The sequence below is a fragment of the Phyllobates terribilis genome, unplaced genomic scaffold, assembly GCF_046119375.1.
Source record: "Phyllobates terribilis strain yellow unplaced genomic scaffold, ASM4611937v1 Scaffold_8__6_contigs__length_399053987, whole genome shotgun sequence".
NCBI lineage: Eukaryota > Metazoa > Chordata > Amphibia > Anura > Dendrobatidae > Phyllobates > Phyllobates terribilis.
In genome coordinates, this window is record NW_027362768.1 from 385,027,665 (window position 1) to 385,055,075 (window position 27,411).

General features: G+C 57.2%; 2 protein-coding genes across 2 annotated transcripts in view; one reads left to right on the forward strand and one right to left on the reverse strand.

Annotated features, from left to right (window-relative positions):
• WDR82 (WD repeat domain 82) overlaps window positions 1-4,328 on the reverse strand; it is a 10,405-nt gene extending 6,077 nt beyond the window's left edge. Inside the window, 2 exon segments of the mRNA XM_073645103.1 lie at window positions 915-1,097; window positions 3,837-4,328. Of these exon segments, the coding sequence (XP_073501204.1) occupies window positions 915-1,097; window positions 3,837-3,997 (344 nt within the window). The 5' untranslated portion in view covers window positions 3,998-4,328.
• Window positions 4,329-13,548, forward strand: GLYCTK (glycerate kinase). Its single transcript, XM_073645102.1, has 6 exons — window positions 4,329-4,441; window positions 9,103-9,233; window positions 9,878-10,244; window positions 11,353-11,504; window positions 11,962-12,137; window positions 12,212-13,548. The coding sequence occupies exons 1-6, from the start codon at window positions 4,410-4,412 to the stop codon at window positions 13,088-13,090; spliced, it is 1,737 nt and encodes a 578-aa protein (XP_073501203.1). The 5' UTR covers window positions 4,329-4,409; the 3' UTR covers window positions 13,091-13,548.
• The last annotated feature ends 13,863 nt before the right edge of the window (window positions 13,549-27,411 follow it).

The window sequence follows — 27,411 nt, forward strand, 5'->3', positions numbered from 1 at the left end:
CAGAAAAATGACCTATCATATGTCATGGTCAACGACACCCTGTATTATACTCCAGAGCTGCACTCACTATTCTGCTGGTGCAGTCACTGTATACATATATTACTGATCCTGAGTTACATCCTGTATTATACTCCAGAGCTGCACTCACTATCCTGCTGGTGCAGTCACTGTGTACATACATTACATTACTGATCCTGAGTTACCTCCTGTATTATACTCCAGAGCTGCACTCACTATTCTGCTGGTGCAGTCACTGTGTACATACATTACATTACTGATCCTGAGTTACATCCTGTATTATACTCCAGAGCTGCACTCACTATTCTGCTGGTGCAGTCACTGTGTACATACATTACATTACTGATCCTGAGTTACATTCTGTATTATACTCCAGAGCATCACTCACTATTCTGCTGGTGCAGTCACTGTGTACATACATTACATTACTGATCCTGAGTTACATCCTGTATTATACTCCAGAGCTGCACTCACTATTCTGCTGGTGCAGTCACTGTGTACATACATTACATTACTGATCCTGAGTTACATTCTGTATTATACTCCAGAGCATCACTCACTATTCTGCTGGTGCAGTCACTGTGTACATACATTACATTACTGATCCTCAGTTACATCCTGTATTATCCTCCAGAGCTGCACTCACATGACATATTATAACGCGGTGAGGTGTAACATAACATTATAGATCTATAACGCTATCACATTATATAATATACGCGCTCTGTAGTCGTCATCGCCGCTTGTGCCGTGTCCCGGGCAAGGCAGTAGCCTGTACAGTTATCTCCGACCGCGGGTGATGTCACAGACCCTTAAACTGTACAAACAACTACCTCAGCCCGGGCCCACGCGCTCCGCCACCGCCTCCAGGATCGATGGACGCCATCTTTGAAGACCGCGATTAACTCTTAGGATGTAGAAGCAGAGAGCGATCGCAGAGCTGAGGGCCCGGGCGGCTCTTCAGCGAGCGCGGCTTCGTACCATCAATCTTGTTGGAGCTGTAGACCACAGTGTTTGCGGCGTGCGTGTAGCGGATCAGGTCCACGCCGTACTTCTTACTGTATAACGTCCGCTTGGGCCTGTGAGGAAGGAAAAGAAAAAAAAGTCACCAATAGCTCCTTTTTTCAGGAGCGCTTCACCTCAACACACTCTACCTGCGGCTTCTAATGATCTCTAGTGCTGCTCTCGCTTCAGAGGGTTTGTTACAATTGTATCCAGCCTGGACTCTGGACTGATGCAATGTAACAAACTACTGAAACGTCCCACTACGCTATTACATGCTGAGGAGCAGTCATGAGCACCGACCGCCTCCTGTCGAGCCGCGCCGGACACCAATAAACTCAACACTGGAATTATCCAACCAGGAAGGAAAACTCCTGGAATTGTGGAAATCCAAGAAACGTCACCGACACATGATGGAAAGTGGAAACAAGTCTGAGCCACGGGTAGAAAGAGGAGGAGCGGGGCCACGGTATCACGTGGTCTCCAGATGGAGGTCGGGGGCTGCAGTGGAGGTCTGTCCTCTTCAGCAATCAGTTTATTTTTCCTTGGATGCAATGATATCCGGAGAACACGAGAGCAACACCACGAGGGAACGGCACAGCGATCGTCCTCCCGGGAAGTTATGGTGGGTGGGGGGTATAATTTAAGGTACCCGGACCCCTCTGGTCTCATTCCCTGTCACTAACAGCTCAGCATCACATTGATTTGCTGGTAGGAACCAGCGGTGCGGCCATGTCTCCAGTGTCCCAGGAGCAGATTTCGACACAACATTCCCAGGCTGCATGTTCCTCGCATTACTGTGAGCCTGCGTGGCCTAAACCAGCTTCCATCGTGTCTCCGCACTTGTCCCCCGCCGAGTTGTCTCCATCGAACACATCGGGGGACGTCACTGATCAGTGATCACACAGGGGCTGCCGGCAGCGGACCCTGATGATTTCCTTCCTCGGACGACCATTAATGACCTCAGTGACAGCAGCCGAGGCCGGAGCTGCCGGGATTTCTGCACGAGGCTCGGACTCCGGACTGGAGACATCCAGGGGTTGTGATAATTCAGTCTCCATCAGTCGCAGATCAGTGACGTCTCCATATTTCCACCACGTCTTGGTTCGGTAAATTCACTGTTGAGTGTAAATCTGTGGATTCGACTCTGGACAGTTTTGGTTTTTGTTCCTTTGACAGACAAGAAGATAATTGGATCTGTAGGAAGAGCAGAGATGGGGACGGCAGAAAGGGGCAGAGGGGATAGTGGAGGCCCCTAATTGTGGTTCGGGTGGAATCGTCTCATGTGAACTATGGAGCGGAGTCATCTCCGGATCTCATAGTATGTGGTGCTGTGATGACGGCGGCACAGGCCATTATTATCCTCCTCCGCGCTCCCCAGTCAGGCCAAGCCTCCTCCTCCTCCGCGCTCCCCAGTCAGGCCAAGCCTCCTCCTCCTCCGCGCTCCCCAGTCAGGCCAAGCCTCCTCCTCCTCCGCGCTCCCCAGTCAGGTCCCGTCTCCTCCTCCTCCGCGCTCCCCAGTCAGGTCCCGTCTCCTCCTCCTCCGCGCTCCCCAGTCAGGTCCCGTCTCCTCCTCCTCCGCGCTCCCCAGTCAGGTCCCGTCTCCTCCTCCTCCGCGCTCCCCAGTCAGGTCCCGCCTCCTCCTCCTCCGCGCTCCCCAGTCAGGTCCCGTCTCCTCCTCCTCCGCGCTCCCCAGTCAGGTCCCGTCTCCTCCTCCTCCGCGCTCCCCAGTCAGGTCCCGCCTCCTCCTCCTCCGCGCTCCCCAGTCAGGTCCCGCCTCCTCCTCCTCCGCGCTCCCCAGTCAGGTCCCGTCTCCTCCTCCTCCGCGCTCCCCAGTCAGGTCCCGCCTCCTCCTCCTCCGCGCTCCCCAGTCAGGTCCCGCCTCCTCCTCCTCCTCTGCGCTCCCCAGTCAGGTCCCGCCTCCTCCTCCTCCGCGCTCCCCAGTCAGGTCCCGCCTCCTCCTCCTCCGCGCTCCCCAGTCAGGTCCCGCCGCCTCCGCGCTCCCCAGTCAGGTCCCGCCGCCTCCTCCTCCTCCGCGCTCCCCAGTCAGGTCCCGCCTCCTCCTCCTCCGCGCTCCCCAGTCAGGTCCCGCCGCCTCCTCCTCCTCCGCGCTCCCCAGTCAGGTCCCGCCTCCTCCTCCTCCGCGCTCCCCAGTCAGGTCCCGCCGCCTCCTCCTCCTCCGCGCTCCCCAGTCAGGTCCCGCCGCCTCCTCCTCCTCCGCGCTCCCCAGTCAGGTCCCGCCGCCTCCTCCTCCTCCGCGCTCCCCAGTCAGGTCCCGCCTCCTCCGCGCTCCCCAGTCAGGTCCCGCCGCCTCCTCCTCCTCCGCGCTCCCCAGTCAGGTCCCGCCTCCTCCTCCTCCGCGCTCCCCAGTCAGGTCCCGCCGCCTCCTCCTCCTCCGCGCTCCCCAGTCAGGTCCCGCCGCCTCCTCCTCCTCCGCGCTCCCCAGTCAGGTCCCGCCGCCTCCTCCTCCTCCGCGCTCCCCAGTCAGGTCCCGCCGCCTCCTCCTCCTCCGCGCTCCCCAGTCAGGTCCCGCCGCCTCCTCCTCCTCCGCGCTCCCCAGTCAGGTCCCGCCTCCTCCTCCTCCGCGCTCCCCAGTCAGGTCCCGCCGCCTCCTCCTCCTCCGCGCTCCCCAGTCAGGTCCCGCCGCCTCCTCCTCCGCGCTCCCCAGTCAGGTCCCGCCTCCTCCTCCTCCGCGCTCCCCAGTCAGGTCCCGCCTCCTCCTCCTCCGCGCTAACCAGTCGGGCCCCGCCCCCTCCGCCCTCCCCAGTCAGGCCCCGCCCACTCAGCGGTCAGGCCCCGCCCCCTCCGTCACTCACTTGCCCTCCTGGCAGTCGTACAGGACGATGGAGTCGTCGTCGCTGCTGGAGATCACCGTCTCTCCCGTTGGGCTGAAGTCGAAACAGTTGATTTTATCCGAATTTTCCCGGAAGACTTTGGCCACTCGGAAACTGCGCAGAACGTTGTCGGTCAACTTCATGGCGCCCCCGGAGTTGTCAGGCCAGGATGGAGGAGTCCGGAGGGAGGAGCCAGTGATTCTCCCGGCTCCTCGCGGTGACTGCCCCGGTGTGAGGCTCGGCGCTGCTCAGGGACGAGTCCCCCCAGAAATGTCAGGTTCACTGACACCCGCGGCGGGGGGAGGTCTGTGACGGCGGGCAGGGGAGGCCGCTCAGGACGGGTCCCAGCTTCCCGGAGCTCCGGGCTGACGGCGGCTCAGATTTGGCGCCTCTCGGCCGCTCTCATTGTCTCCGCCATGTTGCTGCAGGAGCCGGGGTGGGAGGAGCTACGCCGAAAGGCACTTGTAAAGTACGGCTGTTCCTATTGGCTGAAGAAGCGTTTACGTCAGACTGTTACGTAAACGTCTGCGCCGCGCTGTGAGTGGCCGCCATATTATGTGTGGCATGCGGACTCCTGGCGGTCACGTGTGAGTGTTACGGGGCTCAGTGTCTGGTGCGGGGCGGCTGCGACAGGATGGGACACAAATGCCGCAGAGTCTGACCGGTCTCTTGTTTCGTCCCCAGCGCCTTGTAGTTTTTATTAACCCCTTAACATCGCCTTCTTCCGTCTGTACGGTTTATTGCCGCCATTTTAGGGCGAATACGAAGGTTTTATCACTTTTTTTATTGTATTTTTTCTGCGAGGCGAATTGAAACACAGCTTGTTTTTATCATTATTATTTCTTGGGTTAAACAATTTTACATTTTGATAGAGCGGACTGTTCTGGATGCAGCAGCGACAAATTGGTTTATTTTTTAACTGGGAGGTAAAGGATCAAAATGTGTTTTATTAGGTTTTATTGAAAACTTTTTTTTCCCTTTTTAAGTCCCCATTAGGACTTGATCCTCCGATCGTCCGATCTCCTGTGCTGTATACTGCGATACCGCGTGTAGTATATAGATCTAGTAACTGTCTCCTATGGCGGCACAGAGAAATCAGAATTGTCACAGCCTCAAAAAAAATATATATTCGTCAGGGTCATAGAAGAGCGGAGCTCACAACTTTATAGCCCCCACAAAGTCATTTTCCTCTTACTGAAGCTAATTCTTTTTTCATTCCCCCCATAGAGTACAATGCCAAAAAAAAGTGCCCCCATGGTGATTTCCTCCACGCACAGTGTATGATGAACCTACACCCCCCACCTCAAAACACCCTGGTCCCCAACACAGCATGATGCCCCCCCAACTGTGATCCCCACACAGTCCTCCATACAGTATAATGACCCCACACCCCTCCACTCTGTATAATAGCTCCCACATCTCTCCACACAGTATGATGACCCCCACATAGTCCTCCATACAGTATAATTGCCCCACATAGTCCTCCATACAGTATAATGGCCCCACATAGTCCTCCATACAGTATAATGGCCCCACATAGTCCTCCATACAGTATAATGGCCCCACATAGTCCTCCATACAGAATAATGGCCACCACATAATCCTCCATACAGTATAATGGGCCCCACATAGTCCTCCATACAGTATAATGGGCCCCACATAGTCCTCCATACAGTATAGTAGGTACCACATAGTCCTCCATACAGAATAATGGCCCCACATAGTCCTCCATACAGAATAATGGCCCCACATAGTCCTCCATACAGAATAATGGCCCCACATAGTCCTCCATACCGTATAATGGCCCCACATAGTTCTCCATACAGAATAATGGCCCCACATAGTCCTCCATACAGTATAATGGGCCCCACATAGTCCTCCATACAGAATAATGGCCCCACATAGTCCTCCATGCAGTATAATGGGCTCCACATAATCCTCCATACAGTATAGTAGGTACCACATAGTCCTCCATACAGAATAATGGCCCCACATAGTCCTCCATACCGTATAATGGCCCCACATAGTTCTCCATACAGAATAATGGCCCCACATAGTCCTCCATACAGTATAATGGGCCCCACATAGTCCTCCATACAGAATAATGGCCCCACATAGTTCTCCATACAGTATAATGGTCCCACATAGTTCTCCATACAGAATAATGGCCCACATAGTCCTCCATACCGTATAATGGCCCCACATAGTTCTCCATACAGAATAATGGCCCCACATAGTCCTCCATACCGTATAATGCCCCCACATAGTCCTCCATACCGTATAATGGCCCCACATAGTCCTCCATACAGTATAATGGGCCCCACATAGTCCTCCATACAGTATAATGGGCCCCACATAGTCCTCCATACAGAATAATGGCCTCACATAGTCCTCCATACAGTATAATAGGTACCACATAGTCATCAGTACAATATAATGGACCTCACATAGTCCTCCATACAGTATAATGGCCCCACATAGTCCTCCATACAGTATAATGGGTACCACATAGTCCTCAGTACAATATAATGGACCTCACATAGTCCTCCATACAGTATAATGGCCCCACATAGTCCTCCATGCAGAATAATGACCCCACATAGTCCTCCATACAGTATAATGGCCCCACATAGTCCTCCATACAGAATAATGGCCCCACATAGTCCTCCATACAGAATAATGGACCCCACATAGTCCTCCATACAGTATAATGGCCCCACATAGTCCTCCATACAGAATAATGTCCCCATACTTCCCCATACAGTATAATGACCCCCACACCCCTCAATACAGTATAATGGCCTCCACATAGTCCTCCATACAGTATAATGGGCCCCACATAGTCCTCCATACAGTATAATGGGCCCCACATAGTCCTCCATACAGAATAATGGCCTCACATAGTCCTCCATACAGTATAATAGGTACCACATAGTCATCAGTACAATATAATGGACCTCACATAGTCCTCCATACAGTATAATGGCCCCACATAGTCCTCCATACAGTATAATGGGTACCACATAGTCCTCAGTACAATATAATGGACCTCACATAGTCCTCCATACAGTATAATGGCCCCACATAGTCCTCCATGCAGAATAATGACCCCACATAGTCCTCCATACAGTATAATGGCCCCACATAGTCCTCCATACAGAATAATGGCCCCACATAGTCCTCCATACAGAATAATGGACCCCACATAGTCCTCCATACAGTATAATGGCCCCACATAGTCCTCCATACAGAATAATGTCCCCATACTTCTCCATACAGTATAATGACCCCCACACCCCTCAATACAGTATAATGGCCTCCACATAGTGCTCCATACAGTACAATGGCCCCCACATAGTCCTCCATGCAGTATAATCACTTGGGGGGGGGTGGCTTTAAAACTTATTAAGGACTCTTTTTTATGTTTAAGGGAATTAGTTGGATAATCTCTGTGAACCTTTGTGCCATCTTGTCCAGCCTAGTTAATAGAAGGGTGTCTGTGGAGACTATCCTTAAGATGCGTTTCATATTGTGAGCGCGGAAGGCTGTTCATTGTAGACTTGGGGTGGCAGCTTGACCAGTGCAGTAGGCTGTTGAAATCAGTTGGTTTCGAATAGAAGTCTGTGGGGAGGTAATCTACGGGGTGAAGAAATGAGATTTTAGCAGTGTCCTACTTCAGTGTGAACTGTAACTCGGGTGTGATGGAGTTGAGGAAGTTAGCAAAGGAAATGAGTGCATCATGGGGACCATTCCAGATCCAGAAGACATCATCAATATAATCTTTATCAACAGATAGAGGGAAATATGAATAAATCATTGGTATAGAAAAATTGGTTCTCAAGGTGGTCCATGTAGCAGTTGGCATAAGCCGGGGCAACATTTGACCCCATGGCGGTGCCACAGATCTGGAGATAGAATTTTCTAAATTCGAAGAAGTTCTCATGTAAGATTAGGGAAAGAAGGTCGGTGCATAGTGTTCATTCATGGGATAAGTATGAGTTCTTAAGCATGTCCGTTACAGCTAGTAAACCCATATCATGTTTGAGGCTGTTGACATCAAGAGTCACCAAAATGCTGTCCGGTGGGACTATAGTTAAGTGTTTAATCGCCTGGAGAAAGTGTTGTGTGTCTTGTATGAAGGAGCTAGTCTTTTTGACTAGTGGAGGGAGTATCTTCTCTGGATAGATAGAGGATAAATAATCGAGTATGTGGAGGGTGGAGGCCACTATAGGACATCCAGGAGGATTGTGTAAGGATTTATGCATTTTAGGTTGGATATAAAAAAAAAAAAATGGAGTCACAGGGTGCGGATTATTAAGGAATGTTGCAGTTCTCTGATTAATAGGATTGAGATGTTTGGTGACAACTTGTCAAATCTTGTTTCTAATGGTCTTGGATTGACGTGAGGACCTTGAATCCTTCTGTCATCTGGATACAAAATTGAGATCTTTATTGAGGGCCAGTGAATCTGTCGCTTCCAGAGCTGAAGGAGTCCTGTTGTCGTGGTCTGAAGTTGGAGCGCCAAGGACCTGAAGTGGAGGAATCGTTCCATTTATAAATTCTATAGTTTAGGTAATCTTCCGTGTCCCTTTGGAACTTTTGTCATTTTCTTTCCCGTAAGATTTTACAGCGTTTGTGATTGATGGTCTTGGTCTTCAAGTGGTCCCAGTCGGGAGAGGATAGGGTAGCCGCCAACTGGGCTTGAGAATCCAAAATGGCTTTTTGAAGGAATTCCACAGTTAAGATGATATCAAGTGAACACTTGCGGAGAATTTTCTTGTCTCTTTCGCTGTAGTCTTGGTTATTGGCCAATAACGTAGGTGACATCTAAGGCCCTGAGGAATTTTGCCTTGTCCGTGGCATTCGGCCAGTGTGAGCCGAGTGCACGCCAACACTCCACTACCTGCGTGCGGGTATTGGGCACCCTGGGCAGATATCCGGGCAGGATCGCGCGGTTTACATGCCTTTATCAGCGATTGACAGCAGCAGTTAAGGAGTTACCTGCAGCGATTCACATCTCCTGGGGGACTAAAAGTGGAAGAAAAAAGTTTTTATAGAACATAAAAATCTAAAAATATTGAGTCCCCCCCCATTACTTCCCTCTTCATGTCGTCGTACAGGTGTCGTCAGAGGATGGACGGGGGGCTCCTTTAATTCCCGGCTCGTTCCATGTCCCCGGAGGCCCCACAGCGAGTCCCGAGTAAACCTCGGCTAATTATTAATGTGACAGTGAAAGTTTTTTTCTCAGGAAGATAAACAAAGTCCTGGACTTTAGACGCTGCCGGCAGATCTGCGGGGTGCTGCATACCGGGAACGAGGGGGACGACAGAAAGGCACGATGCCTGCACGGTGACAGCGGCTGCTCCGCGAGGAGAGGAGGTAACGCTGCTGATTTCATACTGGACCCCAAACCTGCGCCCTGCGAGTCCGACACATCACACGGCCCCTGTATCTGCTCCCACGGGGGCATCCAGGACTAGAAACACTCTTCACATCCAGAAACAGCGCCACTGCTGCCCACAGACTCTGCCTGGTACTGCAGCTTCAAGCGAACCAGGCTAGTTGCAATACCATAATGCAGCCTGTGGATGGGACGGGTCCCTCCCCTAAATATAAATTGACCATTAGATATTTCCGTCTCCGTAGCCGTCTGATCAAGTAACGCATAAACGTATTTACTCGATTGTCAAACACCGAAAAGAAAAAATATATTGAAACTCCAGAATCGCAGTTTTCTGATCGCTGCTGTATAACCGGCGAATGTTCCCCAAACTGTCACCGATAAAAGACAGCGGCCGCGCCAAACACGAGATGTCACTCAGCTGCATTGATTGGTAAAAAAAATGGCGGCACAGGACGAAACGTTTTTATTTTTGCAAAGTTTTTAATTATTTTTCACCACTTTAAAAAATAAAATAAAACTCCCCAATTTGGTGTCGCCGCCATCGCGGGGGCAGGCGCTGGTTCAGGGTAATATGGCGCAAGCCAAGAACTAATGGGATTATTCTGCTGTGTCCCTGCAGGCGGCCGAACTCCCTCTATGGCCCGAATATTAGGACGCGTCTTCTCCCGCCCATCGCACCGTCCTATCGGAAACATGGCAGCTCTGCAGGATGACGCCCACCGGGTATTTTGGAGTGCTGTGTCAGCCGTCTTACCGCCCCGTATGTTACAGAGAGCGCTGGCCATCAGGGAAACCACCGGACCCCCCGTCCTACAGTGCGAAAGGAAGGAGATCCCCCTGGAGAACAACCTCTATCTGGTAGGGTTTGGGAAGGCTGTACTGGGTATGGCGGCTGCAGTGGAGCAGATCGTCGGGAAGCATTTGGTGGAAGGAGTGATCAGCGTCCCCCTGGGCATCGAGGAGACCCTCCGACAGGCGGGAAAGAGGTAACAACCGGGAGCCCCCCTGTGTCCAGATGTCACATATAGTGTGTGCAGTGCATCCTGCAGCTTCTTATAAAGTCTATGCAGTGTGTCCTACAGATCCTTATAAAGTCTATGCAGTGTGTCCTACAGATTCTTATAAAGTCTATGCAGTGTGTCCTACAGATTCTTATAAAGTCTATGCAGTGTGTCCTGCAGATTCTTATAAAGTCTATGCAGTGTATCCTGCAGATTCTTATAAAGTCTATGCAGTGTATCCTGCAGATTCTTATAAAGTCTATGCAGTGTGTCCTACAGATTCTTATAAAGTCTATGCAGTGTGTCCTGCAGATTCTTATAAAGTCTATGCAGTGTGTCCTGCAGATTCTTATAAAGTCTATGCAGTGTGTCCTACAGATTCTTATAAAGTCTATGCAGTGTGTCCTACAGATTCTTATAAAGTCTATGCAGTGTGTCCTGCAGATTCTTATAAAGTCTATGCAGTGTGTCCTGCAGATTCTTATAAAGTCTATGCAGTGTGTCCTACAGATTCTTATAAAGTCTATGCAGTGTGTCCTGCAGATTCTTATAAAGTCTATGCAGTGTGTCCTGCAGATTCTTATAAAGTCTATGCAGTGTGTCCTACAGATTCTTATAAAGTCTATGCAGTGTGTCCTACAGATTCTTATAAAGTCTATGCAGTGTGTCCTGCAGATTCTTATAAAGTCTATGCAGTGTGTCCTGCAGATTCTTATAAAGTCTATGCAGTGTGTCCTGCAGATTCTTATAAAGTCTATGCAGTGTGTCCTGCAGATTCTTATAAAGTCTATGCAGTGTGTCCTGCAGATTCTTATAAAGTCTATGCAGTGTGTCCTGCAGATTCTTATAAAGTCTATGCAGTGTGTCCTGCAGATTCTTATAAAGTCTATGCAGTGTGTCCTGCAGATTCTTATAAAGTCTCTGCAGTGTGTGTCATGCAGCTTCACAGCAGAAATCTCCCAGCATGCCCTGCTTGCTCAGCTGCTCGTATCAGCGTATATTCAGATTTGTGACACCCAATGGGACACTTTACATCCCCCGTTGTCAGGGTCTTCCCTGCTGTGTTCCCTGCTCACGGCTCCTCTCTCCGCAGGGATATGCTGCTGAGCCCCGAGTCCAGGATTCGTGTGATGGAAGGAGCTGCAGACAATATGCCGGACGAGGCGGCAATGAGGGCGGCCGGAGAGATCCAGAAAGTGGCAGAAAAGCTGCAGGAGAAGCATTTACTGCTGGTGCTGATCTCAGGTGACGGAGATCCCCATCCCCTGCCCCAGGGTTAATATCCGCACCCATCATGGTCTAAGGTGACGGTTGCTCCTGAGTATTGCACCCCTGCAGTTTATTTGGAGCATGCCCGATAATGCCCAGTGCGGGTACCTGTCCTGGAAGTCCATGTCTTGCCCTTTAGGGGGCAGCCACACGGGGCCGAAATACCAGGTATCTCTGTACGCAGGACGATGGGGCCGCATGGGCTCGGGCCGATATTGATGCACAGAGCAGCTTCTTATAGGCAGCACTGTCCTTCCTCCTGGGGAGAGATAATTTGCATACTTATCCCAGGAAGCATTGCTTTCTAAGAGTCAGCCTCGGCGTGGCGTTATCTCTCGGCGTGGCGTTATCTCGCAGCGTGGCGGTATCTCGCACCACGGCGGTATTGGTATTTCGTGGTTGCACCGTTCTCAACGGTCTTTCTCCGTCTTAGGTGGTGGCTCCGCGCTTCTGCCCGCGCCTGTGCCTCCCCTCACCCTGCAAGATAAACAGGCGGTAACCAAGCAGCTGGCACTTAAAGGGGCCACGATACAGGAACTGAACACCATCCGCAGAGGCCTGTCCCGGCTGAAGGGCGGGGGTCTCTCCAGGGCGGCCCACCCGGCACAGGTTGGTACAAGGATGTGAAAGCTGCAGGGTAAGGACGCTTTGGACTCTTGACTCTTTCGGTCTCTCTCCTCCAGGTGGTCAGTCTCATCTTGTCCGACGTCATCGGGGATGACCTTAATGTGATCGCCAGCGGCCCGACTGTCTGCAGCGCGTACAAAGCGGAGGACTGTCTGCAGATCCTGAGTAAATACGGCCTGCGGGGCTCGGTGCCAGCCGCAGTGGAGGACGTCCTGCTCTCCAGACCCCGGGCGGACCCCGCGCAGGATCACGGCCGCATCCACAACATCTTGATCGGCTCCAACCTCCTCTCCCTCCGCGAGGCCGAGCAGGAGGCTCAGAGGCTGGGATATGTGACCTCGCTCCTCTCCACGGCCATCAGGGGAGATGTTCATCTGGTCTCCCGGTTTTACGCCCTCCTGGCCGAGGTCCTCTGGTCCTATCTCACGGTGGCCCCTCAGAGGCCAGAGCTGGAGGAGACCCTCCTGGCCGTGGCCTCGTCCATGGACATCCCCGACCTCCACTTCGCCGCCCGACTGCAGGAAATGAAGGAGACCGGGGCTTCAGATGGTGTCTGTGTGCTTTGCGGAGGCGAAACCACAGTCCAGGTGCAGGGAAAAGGCAGAGGAGGAAGAAACCAGGAGCTGGCACTGCGGGTGGCTGCACAGTGGCATCAGTCCGTGGCCACCATGCAGGGCTGTGAGGTTGTGCTCCTGAGCGGGGGCACAGATGGGCAGGATGGTCCCACACCGGCAGCTGGTGCCGTCTCCTACCCTCAGCTGGTGGAGCAGGCGCAGCACGACGGTCTGGACGTAGAGACCTTCCTGAACGCCAGCGACTCGTACGGCTTCTTCAGTCAGTTCCAAAATGGCAGACGTCTCCTGGTGACCGGACTAACCGGGACCAACGTGATGGACGTGCAGGTCCTGCTGATACGACGTCACAAGGACCAATAGGGGTTGAGGGGGCACCAGCGAGGAGAGACACTGTGTGCCCCAGTCACACCCAGAGCTGCGCTCACCATTCTGTTACCTCCGGAGCTGCACTCACCATTCTGTTACTTCCAGAGCTGCGCTCCCCATTAGTTCTCATCTCCCTCTGCTGCCATATGAGGTGGTGTCTGCACCAATCTAAAGAAATACTGGAGAGCAGTGCATTGTGGGAAGTGACCTTGGATGCCCCGCCCCTCATTTACTTTCTCATCACATCAGACGTCTCTGCTCCTGTAGCGATAATGGAGTAACTCTGACTTGTTTTACTACAGGCAGTAAAGCGAGAAGCTGTGTACTCAGCGCATTGGTGTGCAGCCTGTTGTGCTGACATCTAGTGGCTGATGTGAAAACTGCAATGTCTCAGAATTTGTTTTTCCAGCGATACAATAAAATCTAATAAAAAGTCACTTTCTGGGACCGGATCTGATCTGTTCGTCTCGTTCTGTCGGATGCTCGCTGCTTCCCATGTTTCTTTGTCATTGTCCAAACTTTCTGTTCCTAGTAGGAGACACGCGGCTGTGGATCGGGGTCCGGTGGCATCTTCTGTCTCCTGGATTACTCCGTTATATAATGAACATTGATCGTCTGTGATCAGGAAAGAATCAGAGAGAAGGAAGAAGAAGAAGAGTGAGATGAAGGCGGGAAGATGAAAGGGAACAGATTATGTCCTGGAATATCGGTGTTAAAGCTGCGAACGAGGAGAAAGAGGAAAAGAGAAGAGAAGGACTGTGCAAGGACTGACCGATCTGCTGTGCTCTCTCCTGGGTACTGAGGGCGTTCTTCTCTGTGACCACAGGGGGCCGCTGTCTCCCGGGTAGTGGGGGCGTTCTTCTCTGTGACCACAGGGGGCCGCTGTCTCCCGGGTAGTGAGGGCGTTATTCTCTGTGACCACAGGGGGCCGCTGTCTCCCGGGTAGTGAGGGCGTTCTTCTCTGTGACCACAGGGGGCCGCTGTCTCCCGGGTAGTGGGGGCATTCTTCTCTGTGACCACAGGGGGCCGTTGTCTCCCGGGTAGTGGGGGCATTCTTCTCTGTGACCACAGGGGGCCGTTGTCTCCCGGGTAGTGGGGGCATTCTTCTCTGTGACCACAGAGGGCCGCTGTCTCCCGGGCTGTGGGGGCATTATTCTCTGTGACCACAGGGGGCCGCTGTCTTGTGGGTAGTGGGGGCGTTCTTTTTTGTGACCACAGGGGGCGCTGTCTTCTGGGTAGTGAGGACGTTCTTCTCTGTGACCACAGGGGCCGCTGTCTCCCTGGTAGTGGGGGCGTTCTTCTTTGTGACCACAGGGGGCCGCTGTCTCCAGTGTAGTGGGGGCGTTCTTCTCTGTGACCACAGGGGGTCGCTGTCTCCCAGTAGTGGGGACATTCTTCTCTGTTACCACAGGGGGCCGCTGTCTCCTAGTAGTGGGGGCGTTCTTCTCTGTTACCACAGGGGCCGCTGTCTCCCAGTAGTGGGGGCGTTCTTCTCTGTGACCACAGGGGGTCGCTGTCTCCCAGTAGTGGGGACATTCTTCTCTGTTACCACAGGGGGCCGCTGTCTCCCAGTAGTGGGGACATTCTTCTCTGTTACCACAGGGGGCCGCTGTCTCCCAGTAGTGGGGACGTTCTTCTCTGTGACCACAGGGGGCCAATGTCTCCCAGATAGTGGGGGCGTTTTCCTCTGTGACCACAGGGGGCCGCTGTCTCCCGCGTAGTTGGGACTTTCTTCTCTGTGACCACAGGGGGCCGCTGTCTCCCGGGTAGTGGGGGCGTTCTTCTCTGTGACCACAGGGGGCCGCTGTCTCCCGCGTAGTTGGGACTTTCTTCTCTGTGTCCACAGGGGGCCGCACTCTCCTGGGTAGTGAGGGCGTTCTTCTCCGTGACCACAGGGGGCTGCTGTCTACCGGGTAGTGGGGGCCTTCTTCTCTGTGACCACAGGGGGCCGCTGTCTCCCGGGTAGTGGGGGCGTTGTTCTCTGTGACCACAGGGGGCCGTTGTCTCCCGGGTAGTGGGGGCATTCTTCTCTGTGACCACAGGGGGCCGCTGTCTCCCGGGTAGTTGGGACTTTCTTCTCTGTGACCACAGGGGGCCGCTGTCTCCCGGGTAGTTGGGACTTTCTTCTCTGTGTCCACAGGGGGCCGCAGTCTCCTGGGTAGTGAGGGCGTTCTTCTCCGTGACCACAGGGGGCCGCTGTCTGCCTGGTAGTGGGGGCGTTCTTTCTGTGACCACAGGGGGCCGCTGTCTCCTGGGTAGTGGGGGCGTTCTTCTCTGTGACCACTGGGGGCCGCTGTCTCCCAGTAGTGAGGGCGTTTTTCTCTGTGACCACAGGGGGCCGCTGTCTCCCGGGTAGTGGGGGCGTTCTTCTCTGTGACCACAGGGGGCCGCTGTTTCCCAGTAGTGGGGGCGCTCTTTGTGACCACAGGGGGCCGCTGTCTCCCGGATAGTGGGGGCGTTCTTCTCTGTGACCACAGGGGGCTGCTGTCATCCAGGTAGTGGGGGCGTTCTTCTCTGTGACCACAGGGGGCTGCTGTCATCCAGGTAGTGGGGGCGTTCTTCTCTTTGACCACAGGGGGCTGCTGTCTCCCGGGTAGTGGGAGCGTTCTTCTCTGTGACCACAGGGGGCCGCTGTCTTCTGGGTAGTGAGGGCGTTCTTCTCTGTGACCACAGGGGGCTGCTGTCTTCCGGGTAGTGGGGACGTTCTTCTCTGTGACCACAGGGGGCTGCTGTCTACCGGGTAGTGGGGGCCTTCTTCTCTGTGACCACAGGGGGCCGCTGTCTCCCGGGTAGTGGGGGCGTTCTTCTTTGTGACCACAGGGTGCCGCTGTCACCCGGGTAGTGGGGGCCTTCTTCTCTGTGACCACAGGGGGCCGCTGTCTCCCGGGTAGTGGGGGCGTTCTTCTTTGTGACCACAGGGTGCCGCTGTCACCCGGGTAGTGGGGGCATTCTTCTCTGTGACCACAGGGTGCCGCTGTCACCCGGGTAGTGGGGGCGTTCTTCTCTGTGACCACAGGGGGCCGTTGTCTCCCGGGTAGTGGGGGCATTCTTCTCTGTGACCACAGGGGGCCGCTGTCTCCCGGGTAGTTGGGACTTTCTTCTCTGTGACCACAGGGGGCCGCTGTCTCCCGGGTAGTTGGGACTTTCTTCTCTGTGTCCACAGGGGGCCGCAGTCCCCTGGGTAGTGAGGGCGTTCTTCTCCGTGACCACAGGGGGCCGCTGTCTGCCTGGTAGTGGGGGCGTTCTTTCTGTGACCACAGGGGGCCGCTGTCTCCTGGGTAGTGGGGGCGTTCTTCTTTGTGACCACAGGGTGCCGCTGTCACCCGGGTAGTGGGGGCGTTCTTCTCTGTGACCACTGGGGGCCGCTGTCTCCCAGTAGTGAGGGCGTTTTTCTCTGTGACCACAGGGGGCCGCTGTCTCCCAGTAGTGGGGGCATTCTTCTCTGTGACCACAGGGGGCCGCACTCTCCTGGGTAGTGGGGGCGTTCTTCTCTGTGACCACAGGGGACCACTGTCTCCCTGGTAGTGGGGGCTTTCTTCTCTGTGACCACTGGGGGCCGCTCTCTCCCAGTAGTGGGGGCTTTCTTCTCTGTGACCACAGGGTGCCGCCGTCTCCCTGGTAGTGGGGGCGTTCTTTCTGTAACCACAGGGGGCCGCTGTCTCCCAGTTAGTGGGGGCGTTTTTCTCTGTGACCACAGGGGGCCGCTGTCTCCCGTGTAGTGGGGGCGTTCTTCTCTGTGACCACAGGGGGCTGCTGTCATCCAAGTTGTGGGGGCGTTCTTATCTGTGACCACAGGGGGCCGCTGTCTCCCAGTTAGTGGGGGCGTTCTTTCTGTGACCACAGGGGGCCGCTGTCTCCCTGTTAGTGGGGGCGTTCTTCTCTGTGACCACAGGGGGCCGCTGTCTCCCAGTAGTGGGGGCGTTCTTTGTGACCACAGAGAGCCGCTGTCTCCCGGGTAGTGGGGGCGTTCTTCTCTGTGACCACAGGGGGCCGCTGTTTCCCAGTAGTGGGGGCGTTCTTTGTGACCACAGGGGGCCGCTGTCTCCCGGATAATGGGGGCGTTCTTCTCTGTGACCACAGGGGGCTGCTGTCTCCCGGGTAGTGGGGGCGTTCTTCTCTGTGACCACAGGGGGCCGCTGTCTTCTGGGTAGTGAGGGCGTTCTTCTCTTTGACCACAGGGGGCTGCTGTCTCCCGGGTAGTGGGGGCGTTCTTCTCTGTGACCACAGGGGGCCGCTGTCTTCTGGGTAGTTGAGGGCGTTCTTCTCTGTGACCACAGGGGGCCGCTGTCTCCCGGGTAGTGGGGGCGTTCTTCTCTGTGACCACAGGGGGCTGCTGTCTCCCGGGTAGTGGGGAAGTTCTTCTCTGTGACCACAGGGGGCTGCTGTCTACCGGGTAGTGGGGGCCTTCTTCTCTGTGACCACAGGGGGCCGCTGTCTCCCGGGTAGTGGGGACATTCTTCTCTGTGACCACAGGGGGCCGCTGTCTCCCGGGTAGTGGGGACATTCTTCTCTGTGACCACAGGGGGCCGTTGTCTCCCGGGTAGTGGGGGCATTCTTCTCTGTGACCACAGGGGACCGCTGTCTCCCGGGTAGTGGGGACGTTCTTCTCTGTGACCACAGGGGGCTGCTGTCATCCAGGTAGTGGGAGGCATTCTTCTCTGTGACCACTTGGGGCCGCTGTCTCCCGGGTAGTGGGGACGTTCTTCTCTGTGACCACAGGGGGCTGCTGTCATCCAGGTAGTGGGAGGCATTCTTCTCTGTGACCACTTGGGGCCGCTGTCTCCCGGGTAGTGGGGGCATTCTTCTCTGTGACCACAGGGGGCCGCTGTCTCCCGGGTGGTGGGGGCGTTCTTCTCTGTGACCACAGGGGGCCGCTGTCATCCAGGTAGTGGGAGGCATTCTTCTCTGTGACCACAGGGGGCCGCTGTCATCCAGGTAGTGGGAGGCATTCTTCTCTGTGACCACAGGGGCCGCTGTCTCCCCGGTAGTGGGTTCTTTCTTCTCTGTGACCACAGGGGGCCGCTGTCTCCCAGGTAGTGGGTTCTTTCTTCTCTGTGACCACAGGAGGCCGCTGTCTCCCGGATAGTGGGGATGTTCTTCTCTGTGACCTCAGGGGGCCGCTGTCTCCCAGGTCGTAGGGATGTTCTTCTCTGTGACCACAGGGGGCCGCTGTCTCCCGGGTAGTGGGGGTGTTCTTCTCTGTGACCACAGGGGGCCGCTGTCTCCCAGGTAGTGGGGGTGTTCTTCTCTGTGACCACAGGGGGCCGCTGTCTCCCAGGTAGTTGGGGCGTTCTTCTCTGTGACCACAGGGGGCCGCTGTCTCCCGGGTAGTGGGGGTGTTCTTCTCTGTGACCACAGGGGGCCGCTGTCTCCCAGGTAGTGGGGGCTTTCTTCTCTGTGACCACAGGGGGCCGCTGTCTTCCAGGTAGTGGGAGGCATTCTTCTCTGTGACCACAGGGGGCCGCTGTCATCCAGGTAGTGGGAGGCATTTTTCTCTGTGACCACAGGGGGCCGCTGTCATCCAGGTAGTGGGAGGCATTCTTCTCTGTGACCACAGGGGCCGCTGTCTCCCCGGTAGTGGGGATGTTCTTCTCTGTGACCACAGGGGGCCGCTGTCTCCCGGATAGTGAGGGCGTTCTTCTCTGTGACCACAGGGGGCCGCTGTCTCCCGGGCAGTGGGGGTGTTCTTCTCTGTGACCACAGGGGGCCGCTGTCTCCCGGGTAGTGGGGGCATTCTTCTCTGTGACCACAAGGGGCCGCTGTCTCCCGGGCAGTGGGGGCGTTCTTCTCTGTGACCATAGGGGGCCGCTGTCTCCCAGGCAGTGGGGGCTTTCTTCTCTGTGACCACAGGGGGCTGCTGTCTCCCAGTAGTGGGGGCGTTCTTTGTGACCACAGGGGGCCGCTGTCTCCCGGATAGTGGGGGCATTCTTCTCTGTGACCACAGGGGCCGCTGTCTCCCAGGTAGTGAGGGCTTTCTTCTCTGTGACCACAGGGGCCGCTGTCTCCCCGGTAGTGAGGGCGTTCTTCTCTGTGACCACAGGGGCCGCTGTCTCCCCGTTAGTGAGGGCGTTCTTCTCTGTGACCACAGGGGGCCGCTGTCTCCCAGTTAGTGGGGGCTTTCTTCTCTGTGACCACAGGGGGCCGCTGTCTCCCGGGTAGTGGGGGCATTCTGATCTGTGACCACAAGGGGCCGCTGTCTCCCAGTAGTGGGGGCGTTCTTCTCTGTGACCACAGGGGGCCGCTGTCATCCAGGTAGTGGGGGCATTCTGATCTGTCACCACAGGGGGCCGCTGTCTTCCAAGTAGTGGGGGCATTCTGATCTGTGACCACAAGGGGCCGCTGTCATCCAGGTAGTGGGAGGCATTCTTCTCTGTGACCACAGGGGGATGCTGTCTCCCGGATAGTGGGGATGTTCTTCTCTGTGACCACAGGGGGCCGCTGTCTCCCGGGCAGTGGGGGCGTTCTTTGTGACCACAGGGGGCCACTGTCTCCCAGTAGTGGGGGCGTTCTTCTCTGTGACCACAGGGGGCTGCTGTCTCCCGGGTACTGGGGGCGTTCTTCTCTGTGACCACAGGGGGCCGATGTCTCTCGGGTAGTGGGGGCGTTCTTCTCTGTGACCACAGGGGGCTGCTGTCTCCCGGGTAGTGGGGGCGTTCTTCTCTGTGACCACAGGGGGCCGCTGTCTCCCGTGTAGTGGGGGCGTTCTTCTCTGTGACCACAGGGGGCTGCTGTCTCCCGTGTAGTGGGGGCGTTCTTCTCTGTGACCACAGGGGGCTGCTGTCTCCCGGGTAGTGGGGGCGTTCTTCTCTATGACCACAGGGGGCCTCTGTCTCCCGGGTAGTGAGGGCGTTCTTCTCTGTGACCACAGGGGGCCGCTGTCTCCCAGGTAGTGGGGGCTTTCTTCTCTGTGACCACAGGGGGCCGCTGTCTTCCAGGTAGTGGGGGCATTCTTCTCTGTGACCACAGGGGGCCGCTGTCTCCCGGGTAGTGGGGGAATTCTTCTCTGTGACCACAGGGGGCTGATGTTTTCCAGGTAGTGGGAGGCATTCTTCTCTGTGACCACAGGGGGCCCTGTCTCCCAGCAGTGGGGGCGTTCTTCTCTGTGACCACAGGGGGCTGCTGTCATCCAGGTAGTGAGGGCGTTCTTCTCTGTGACCACAGGGGCCGCTGTCTCCCCGGTAGTGGGGATGCTCTTCTCTTTGACCACAGGGGGCCGCTGTCTCCCGGGTAGTGGGGGCGTTCTTCTCTGTGACCACAGGGGCCGCTGTCTCCCAGGTAGTGGGGGCTTTCTTTTCTGTGACCACAGGGGCCGCTGTCTCCCCGGTAGTGGGGATGTTCTTCTCTGTGACCACAGGGGGCCGCTGTCTCCCGGGTAGTGGGGGCATTCTTCTCTGTGACCACAGGGGCCGCTGTCTCCCCGGTAGTGGGGACATTCTTCTCTGTGACCACAGGGGGCCGTTGTCTCCCGGGTAGTGGGGGCATTCTTCTCTGTGACCACAGGGGGCCGCTGTCTCCCCGGTAGTGGGGGCGTTCTTCTCTGTGACCACAGGGGGCTGCTGTCTCCCGGGTAGTGGGGGCGTTCTTCTCTATGACCACAGGGGGCCGCTGTCTCCCGGGTAGTGAGGGCGTTCTTCTCTGTGACCACAGGGGGCCGCTGTCTCCCAGGTAGTGGGGGCTTTCTTCTCTGTGACCACAGGGGGCCGCTGTCTTCCAGGTAGTGGGGCATTCTTCTCTGTGACCACAGGGGGCCGCTGTCTCCCGAGTAGTGGGGGAATTCTTCTCTGTGACCACAGGGGGCCGCTGTCTTCCAGGTAGTGGGGGCGTTCTTCTCTGTGACCACAGGGGGCCGCTGTCTCCCGGGTAGTGGGGACGTTCTTCTCTGTGACCACAGGGGGACGCTGTCTCCCGGGCAGTGGGGGCGTTCTTCTCTGTGACCACAGGGGGCCGCTGTCTCCGGGGTAGTGAGGGTGTTCTTCTCTGTGACCACAGGGGGGCCGCTGTCTCCCAGTAGTGGGGATGTTCTTCTCTGTGACCACAGGGGGCCGCTGTCTCCCAGGTAGTGGGGGCTTTCTTCTCTGTGACCACAGGGGGCCGCTGTCTCCCAGGTAGTGGGTTCTTTCTTCTCTGTGACCACAGGAGGCCGCTGTCTCCCGGATAGTGGGGATGTTCTTCTCTGTGACCACAGGGGGCCGCTGTCTCCCAGGTAGTGGGGGCTTTCTTCTCTGTGACCACAGGGGGCCGCTGTCTCCCAGGTAGTGGGTTCTTTCTTCTCTATGACCACAGGAGGCCGCTGTCTCCCGGATAGTGGGGATGTTCTTCTCTGTGACCTCAGGGGGCCGCTATCTCCCAGGTCGTGGGGATGTTCTTCTCTGTGACCACAGGGGGCCGCTGTCTCCCGGGCAGTGGGGGCGTTCTTTCAGTGACCACAGGGGGCCGCTGTCTCCCAGCAGTGGGGGCGTTCTTTCAGTGACCACAGGGGGCCGCTGTCTCCACGGCTGTAGGGGCATTCTTCTCTGTGACCACAGGGGGCCGCTTTCCCTCGGGCAGTGGGGGCGTTCTTCTCTGTGACCACAGGGGGCCGCTGTCTCCCAGTAGTGGGGGCGTTCTTTGTGACCACAGGGGGCCGCTGTCTCCCGGGCAGTGGGGCTTTCTTCTCTGTGATCACAGGGGGCCGCTGTCTCCCGGGCAGTGGGGCTTTCTTCTCTGTGACCAGAGGGGGCCACTGTCTCCCGGGTAGTGGGGGCGTTCTTCTCTGTGACCACAGGGGGCCGCTGTCTTCCAGGTAGTGGGGGCATTCTGATCTGTGACCACAAGGGGCTGCTGTCTCCCAGTAGTGGGGGCGTTCTTCTCTGTGACCACAGGGGGCCGCTGTCATCCAGGTAGTGGGAGGCGTTCTTCTCTGTGACCACAGGGGGCCGCTGTCATCCAGGTAGTGGGAGGCATTCTTCTGTGTGACAACAGGGGGGCCGCTGTCTCCCAGTAGTGGGGGCGTTCTTCTCTGTGACCACAGGGGGCTGCTGTCATCCAGGTAGTGGGAGGCGTTCTACTCTGTGACCACAGGGGGCCGCTGTCTCCCAGGTCGTGGGGATGTTCTTCTGTGTGACCACAGGGGGCTGCTGTCATCCAGGTAGTGGGTTCTTTCTTCTCTGTGACCACAGGAGGCCGCTGTCTCCCAGGTCGTGGGGATGTTCTTCTCTGTGACCACAGGGGGCCGCTGTCTCCCAAGTAGTGGGGGCGTTCTTCTCTGTGACCACAGGGGGCCGCTGTCTCCCGAGCAGTGGGGGCATTCTTCTCTGTGACCATAGGGGGCCGCTGTCTCCCAGGCAGTGGGGGCTTTCTTCTCTGTGACCACAGGGGGCCGCTGTCTCCCGGGTAGTGAGGGCGTTCTTCTCTGTGACCACAGGGGGCCGCTGTCTCCCAGGCAGTGGGGGCTTTCTTCTCTGTGACCATAGGGGGCCGCTGTCTCCCAGGCAGTGGGGGCTTTCTTCTCTGTGACCACAGGGGGCCGCTGTTTCCCAGTAGTGGGGGCATTCTTCTCTGTGACCACAGGGGGCCGCTGTCTCCCAGGCAGTGGGGGCTTTCTTCTCTGTGACCATAGGGGGCTGCTTTCTCCCAGCAGTGGGGGCGTTCTTCTCTGTGACCACAGGGGGGCGCTGTCTCACAGCAGTGGGGGCGTTCTTCTCTGTGACCACAGAGGGCCGCTGTCTCCCGGGTAGTGGGTTCTTTATTCTCTATGACCACAGGGGGCCGCTGTCTCCCGGGTAGTGGGGGTGTTCTTCTCTATGACCACAGGGGGCCGCTGTCTCCCGAGTAGTGGGGGTGTTCTTCTCTATGACCACAGGGGGCCGCTGTCTTCCAGGTAGTGGGGGCATTCTGATCTGTGACCACAAGGGGCCGCTGTCTCCCAGTAGTGGGGGCGTTCTTCTCTGTGACCACAGGGGGCCGCTGTCATCCAGGTAGTGGGAGGCGTTCTTCTCTGTGACCACAGGGGGCCGCTGTCATCCAGGTAGTGGGAGGCATTCTTCTGTGTGACCACTGGGGGGCCGCTGTCTCCCAGGTAGTGGGTTCTTTCTTCTCTATGACCACAGGAGGCCGCTGTCTCCCGGATAGTGGGGATGTTCTTCTCTGTGACCTCAGGGGGCCGCTATCTCCCAGGTCGTGGGGATGTTCTTCTCTGTGACCACAGGGGGCCGCTGTCTCCCGGGCAGTGGGGGCGTTCTTTCAGTGACCACAGGGGGCCGCTGTCTCCCAGCAGTGGGGGCGTTCTTTCAGTGACCACAGGGGGCCGCTGTCTCCACGGCTGTAGGGGCATTCTTCTCTGTGACCACAGGGGGCCGCTTTCCCTCGGGCAGTGGGGGCGTTCTTCTCTGTGACCACAGGGGGCCGCTGTCTCCCAGTAGTGGGGGCGTTCTTTGTGACCACAGGGGGCCGCTGTCTCCCGGGCAGTGGGGCTTTCTTCTCTGTGACCAGAGGGGGCCACTGTCTCCCGGGTAGTGGGGGCGTTCTTCTCTGTGACCACAGGGGGCCGCTGTCTTCCAGGTAGTGGGGGCATTCTGATCTGTGACCACAAGGGGCCGCTGTCTCCCAGTAGTGGGGGCGTTCTTCTCTGTGACCACAGGGGGCCGCTGTCATCCAGGTAGTGGGAGGCGTTCTTCTCTGTGACCACAGGGGGCCGCTGTCATCCAGGTAGTGGGAGGCATTCTTCTGTGTGACAACAGGGGGGCCGCTGTCTCCCAGTAGTGGGGGCGTTCTTCTCTGTGACCACAGGGGGCTGCTGTCATCCAGGTAGTGGGAGGCGTTCTACTCTGTGACCACAGGGGGCCGCTGTCATCCAGGTAGTGGGAGGCATTCTTCTGTGTGATCACAGGGAGTGCTGTCTTCTAGGTAGTGAGGACGTTCTTCTGTGTGACCACAGGGGGCCTCTGTCTCCCGGGTAGTGAGGGCGTTCTTCTCTGTGACCACAGGGGCCGCTGTCTCCCAGTAGTGGGGATGTTCTTCTCTGTGATCACAGGGGGCCGCTGTCTCCCACGTAGTGGGTTCTTTCTTCTCTGAGACCACAGGGGGCCGCTGTCTCCCGGATAGTGGGGGCGTTCTACTCTGTGACCACAGGGGGCCGCTGTCTCCCGGGTAGTGGGGATGTTCTTCTCTGTGACCACAGGGGGCCGCTGTCTCCCGGGTAGTGGGGGCATTCTTCTCTGTGACCACAGGGGGCCGCTGTCTCAAGGGTAGTGGGGGCATTCTTCTCTGTGACCACAGGGGGCCGCTGTCTCCCGTGTAGTGGGGGCGTTCTTCTCTGAGACCACAGGGGGCCGCTGTCTCCCGGATAGTGGGGGCGTTCTTCTCTGTGACCACAGGGGGCCGCTGTCTCCCGGGTAGTGAGGGCGTTCTTCTCTGTGACCACAGGGGGCCGCTGTCTCCCGGGTAGTGAGGGCGTTCTTCTCTGTGACCACAGGGGGCCGCTGTCTCCCGGGTAGTGGGGATGTTCTTCTCTGTGAGCACAGGGGGCCGCTGTCTCCCGGGTAGTGGGGGCATTCTTCTCTGTGACCACAGGGGGCCGCTGTCTCCCGGGTAGTGGGGGCATTCTTCTCTGTGACCACAGGGGGCCGCTGTCTCCCGTGTAGTGGGGGCGTTCTTCTCTGTGACCACAGGGGGCCGCTGTCTGCCGGGTAGTGGGGACGTTCTTCTCTGTGACCACAGGGGGCTGCTGTCATCCAGGTAGTGGGAGGCATTCTTCTCTGTGACCACTGGGGGCCGCTGTCTCCCCGGTAGTGGGGGCTTTCTTCTCTGTGACCACAGGGGGCCCTGTCTCCGGGGTAGTGAGGGTGTTCTTCTCTGTGACCACAGGGGGCCGCTGTCTCCCAGGTAGTGGTTTCTTTCTTCTCTGTGACCACAGGAGGCCGCTGTCTCCCAGGTCGTGGGGATGTTCTTCTCTGTGACCACAGGGGGCCGCTGTCTCCCAGGTAGTGGGTTCTTTCTTCTCTGTGACCACAGGAGGCCGCTGTCTCCCAGGTCGTGGGGATGTTCTTCTGTGTGACCACAGGGGGCTGCTGTCATCCAGGTAGTGGGTTCTTTCTTCTCTGTGACCACAGGAGGCCGCTGTCTCCCAGGTCGTGGGGATGTTCTTCTCTGTGACCACAGGGGGCCGCTGTCTCCCAAGTAGTGGGGATGTTCTTCTCTGTGACCACAGGGGGCCGCTGTCTCCCGAGCAGTGGGGGCATTCTTCTCTGTGACCATAGGGGGCCGCTGTCTCCCAGGCAGTGGGGGCTTTCTTCTCTGTGACCACAGGGGGCCGCTGTCTCCCGGGTAGTGAGGGCGTTCTTCTCTGTGACCACAGGGGGCCGCTGTCTCCCAGGCAGTGGGGGCTTTCTTCTCTGTGACCATAGGGGGCCGCTGTCTCCCAGGCAGTGGGGGCTTTCTTCTCTGTGACCACAGGGGGCCGCTGTTTCCCAGTAGTGGGGGCATTCTTCTCTGTGACCACAGGGGGCCGCTGTCTCCCAGGCAGTGGGGGCTTTCTTCTCTGTGACCATAGGGGGCTGCTGTCTCCCAGCAGTGGGGGCGTTCTTCTCTGTGACCACAGGGGGGCGCTGTCTCACAGCAGTGGGGGCGTTCTTCTCTGTGACCACAGAGGGCCGCTGTCTCCCGGGTAGTGGGTTCTTTATTCTCTATGACCACAGGGGGCCGCTGTCTCCCGGGTAGTGGGGGTGTTCTTCTCTATGACCACAGGGGGCCGCTGTCTCCCGAGTAGTGGGGGTGTTCTTCTCTATGACCACAGGGGGCCGCTGTCTTCCAGGTAGTGGGGGCATTCTGATCTGTGACCACAAGGGGCCGCTGTCTCCCAGTAGTGGGGGCGTTCTTCTCTGTGACCACAGGAGGCCGCTGTCATCCAGGTAGTGGGAGGCGTTCTTCTCTGTGACCACAGGGGGCCGCTGTCATCCAGGTAGTGGGAGGCATTCTTCTGTGTGACCACAGGGGGGCCGCTGTCTCCCAGTAGTGGGGGCGTTCTTCTCTGTGACCACAGGAGGCCGCTGTCATCCAGGTAGTGGGAGGCGTTCTACTCTGTGACCACAGGGGGCTGCTGTCATCCAGGTAGTGGGAGGCATTCTTCTGTGTGACCACAGGGGGCCTCTGTCTCCCGGGTAGTGAGGGCGTTCTTCTCTGTGACCACAGGGGCCGCTGTCTCCCAGTAGTGGGGATGTTCTTCTCTGTGACCACAGGGGGCCGCTGTCTCCCACGTAGTGGGTTCTTTCTTCTCTGAGACCACAGGGGGCCGCTGTCTCCCGGATAGTGGGGGCGTTCTTCTCTGTGACCACAGGGGGCCGCTGTCTCCCGGGTAGTGGGGATGTTCTTCTCTGTGACCACAGGGGGCCGCTGTCTCCCGGGTAGTGGGGGCATTCTTCTCTGTGACCACAGGGGGCCGCTGTCTCAAGGGTAGTGGGGGCATTCTTCTCTGTGACCACAGGGGGCCGCTGTCTCCCGTGTAGTGGGGGCGTTCTTCTCTGAGACCACAGGGGGCCGCTGTCTCCCGGATAGTGGGGGCGTTCTTCTCTGTGACCACAGGGGGCCGCTGTCTCCCGGGTAGTGAGGGCGTTCTTCTCTGTGACCACAGGGGGCCGCTGTCTCCCGGGTAGTGAGGGCGTTCTTCTCTGTGACCACAGGGGGCCGCTGTCTCCCGGGTAGTGGGAGCATTCTTCTCTGTGACCACAGGGGGCCGCTGTCTCCCGGGTAGTGGGGACGTTCTTCTCTGTGACCACAGGGGGCTGCTGTCATCCAGGTAGTGGGGATGTTCTTCTCTGTGACCACAAGGGGCCGCTGTCTCCCGGGTAGTGGGGGCTTTCTTCTCTGTGACCACAGGGGGCCGCTGTCTCCCGGGTAGTGGGGGCTTTCTTCTCTGTGACCACAGGGGGCTGCTGTCTCCCGGGTAGTGGGGGCTTTCTTCTCTGTGACCACAGGGGGCCGCTGTCATCCAGGTAGTGGGGGCGTTCTTCTCTGTGACCACAAGGGGCCCCTGTCATCCAAGTTGTGGGGGCGTTCTTCTCTGTGACCACTGGGGGCCGCTGTCATCCAGGTAGTGGGGGCGTTCTTCTCTGTGACCACAGGGGGCCGCTGTCTCCCCGGTAGTGGGGACTTTCTTCTCTTTGACCACAGGGGGCCGCTGTCTCCCTGTTAGTGGGGGCTTTCTTCCCTTTGACCACAGGGGGCCGCTGTCTCCCAGGCAGTGGGAGCATTCTTCTCTGAGACTATAGGGGGCCGCTGTCTCCCAGGTAGTTGGGGCGTTCTTCTCTCTGACCACAGGGGGCCGCTGTCTCCCAGCAGTG

Coding starts and splice junctions, on each gene's coding strand:
- GLYCTK (XM_073645102.1), top strand. CDS start 4,410: ATGTGTGGCATGCGGACTCCTGGCGGTCACGT. Junction 10,245..11,352: donor CTCCGACAGGCGGGAAAGAG/GTAACAACCGGG, acceptor CTCTCTCCGCAG/GGATATGCTGCTGAGCCCCG. Junction 12,138..12,211: donor GGGCGGCCCACCCGGCACAG/GTTGGTACAAGG, acceptor TCTCTCCTCCAG/GTGGTCAGTCTCATCTTGTC.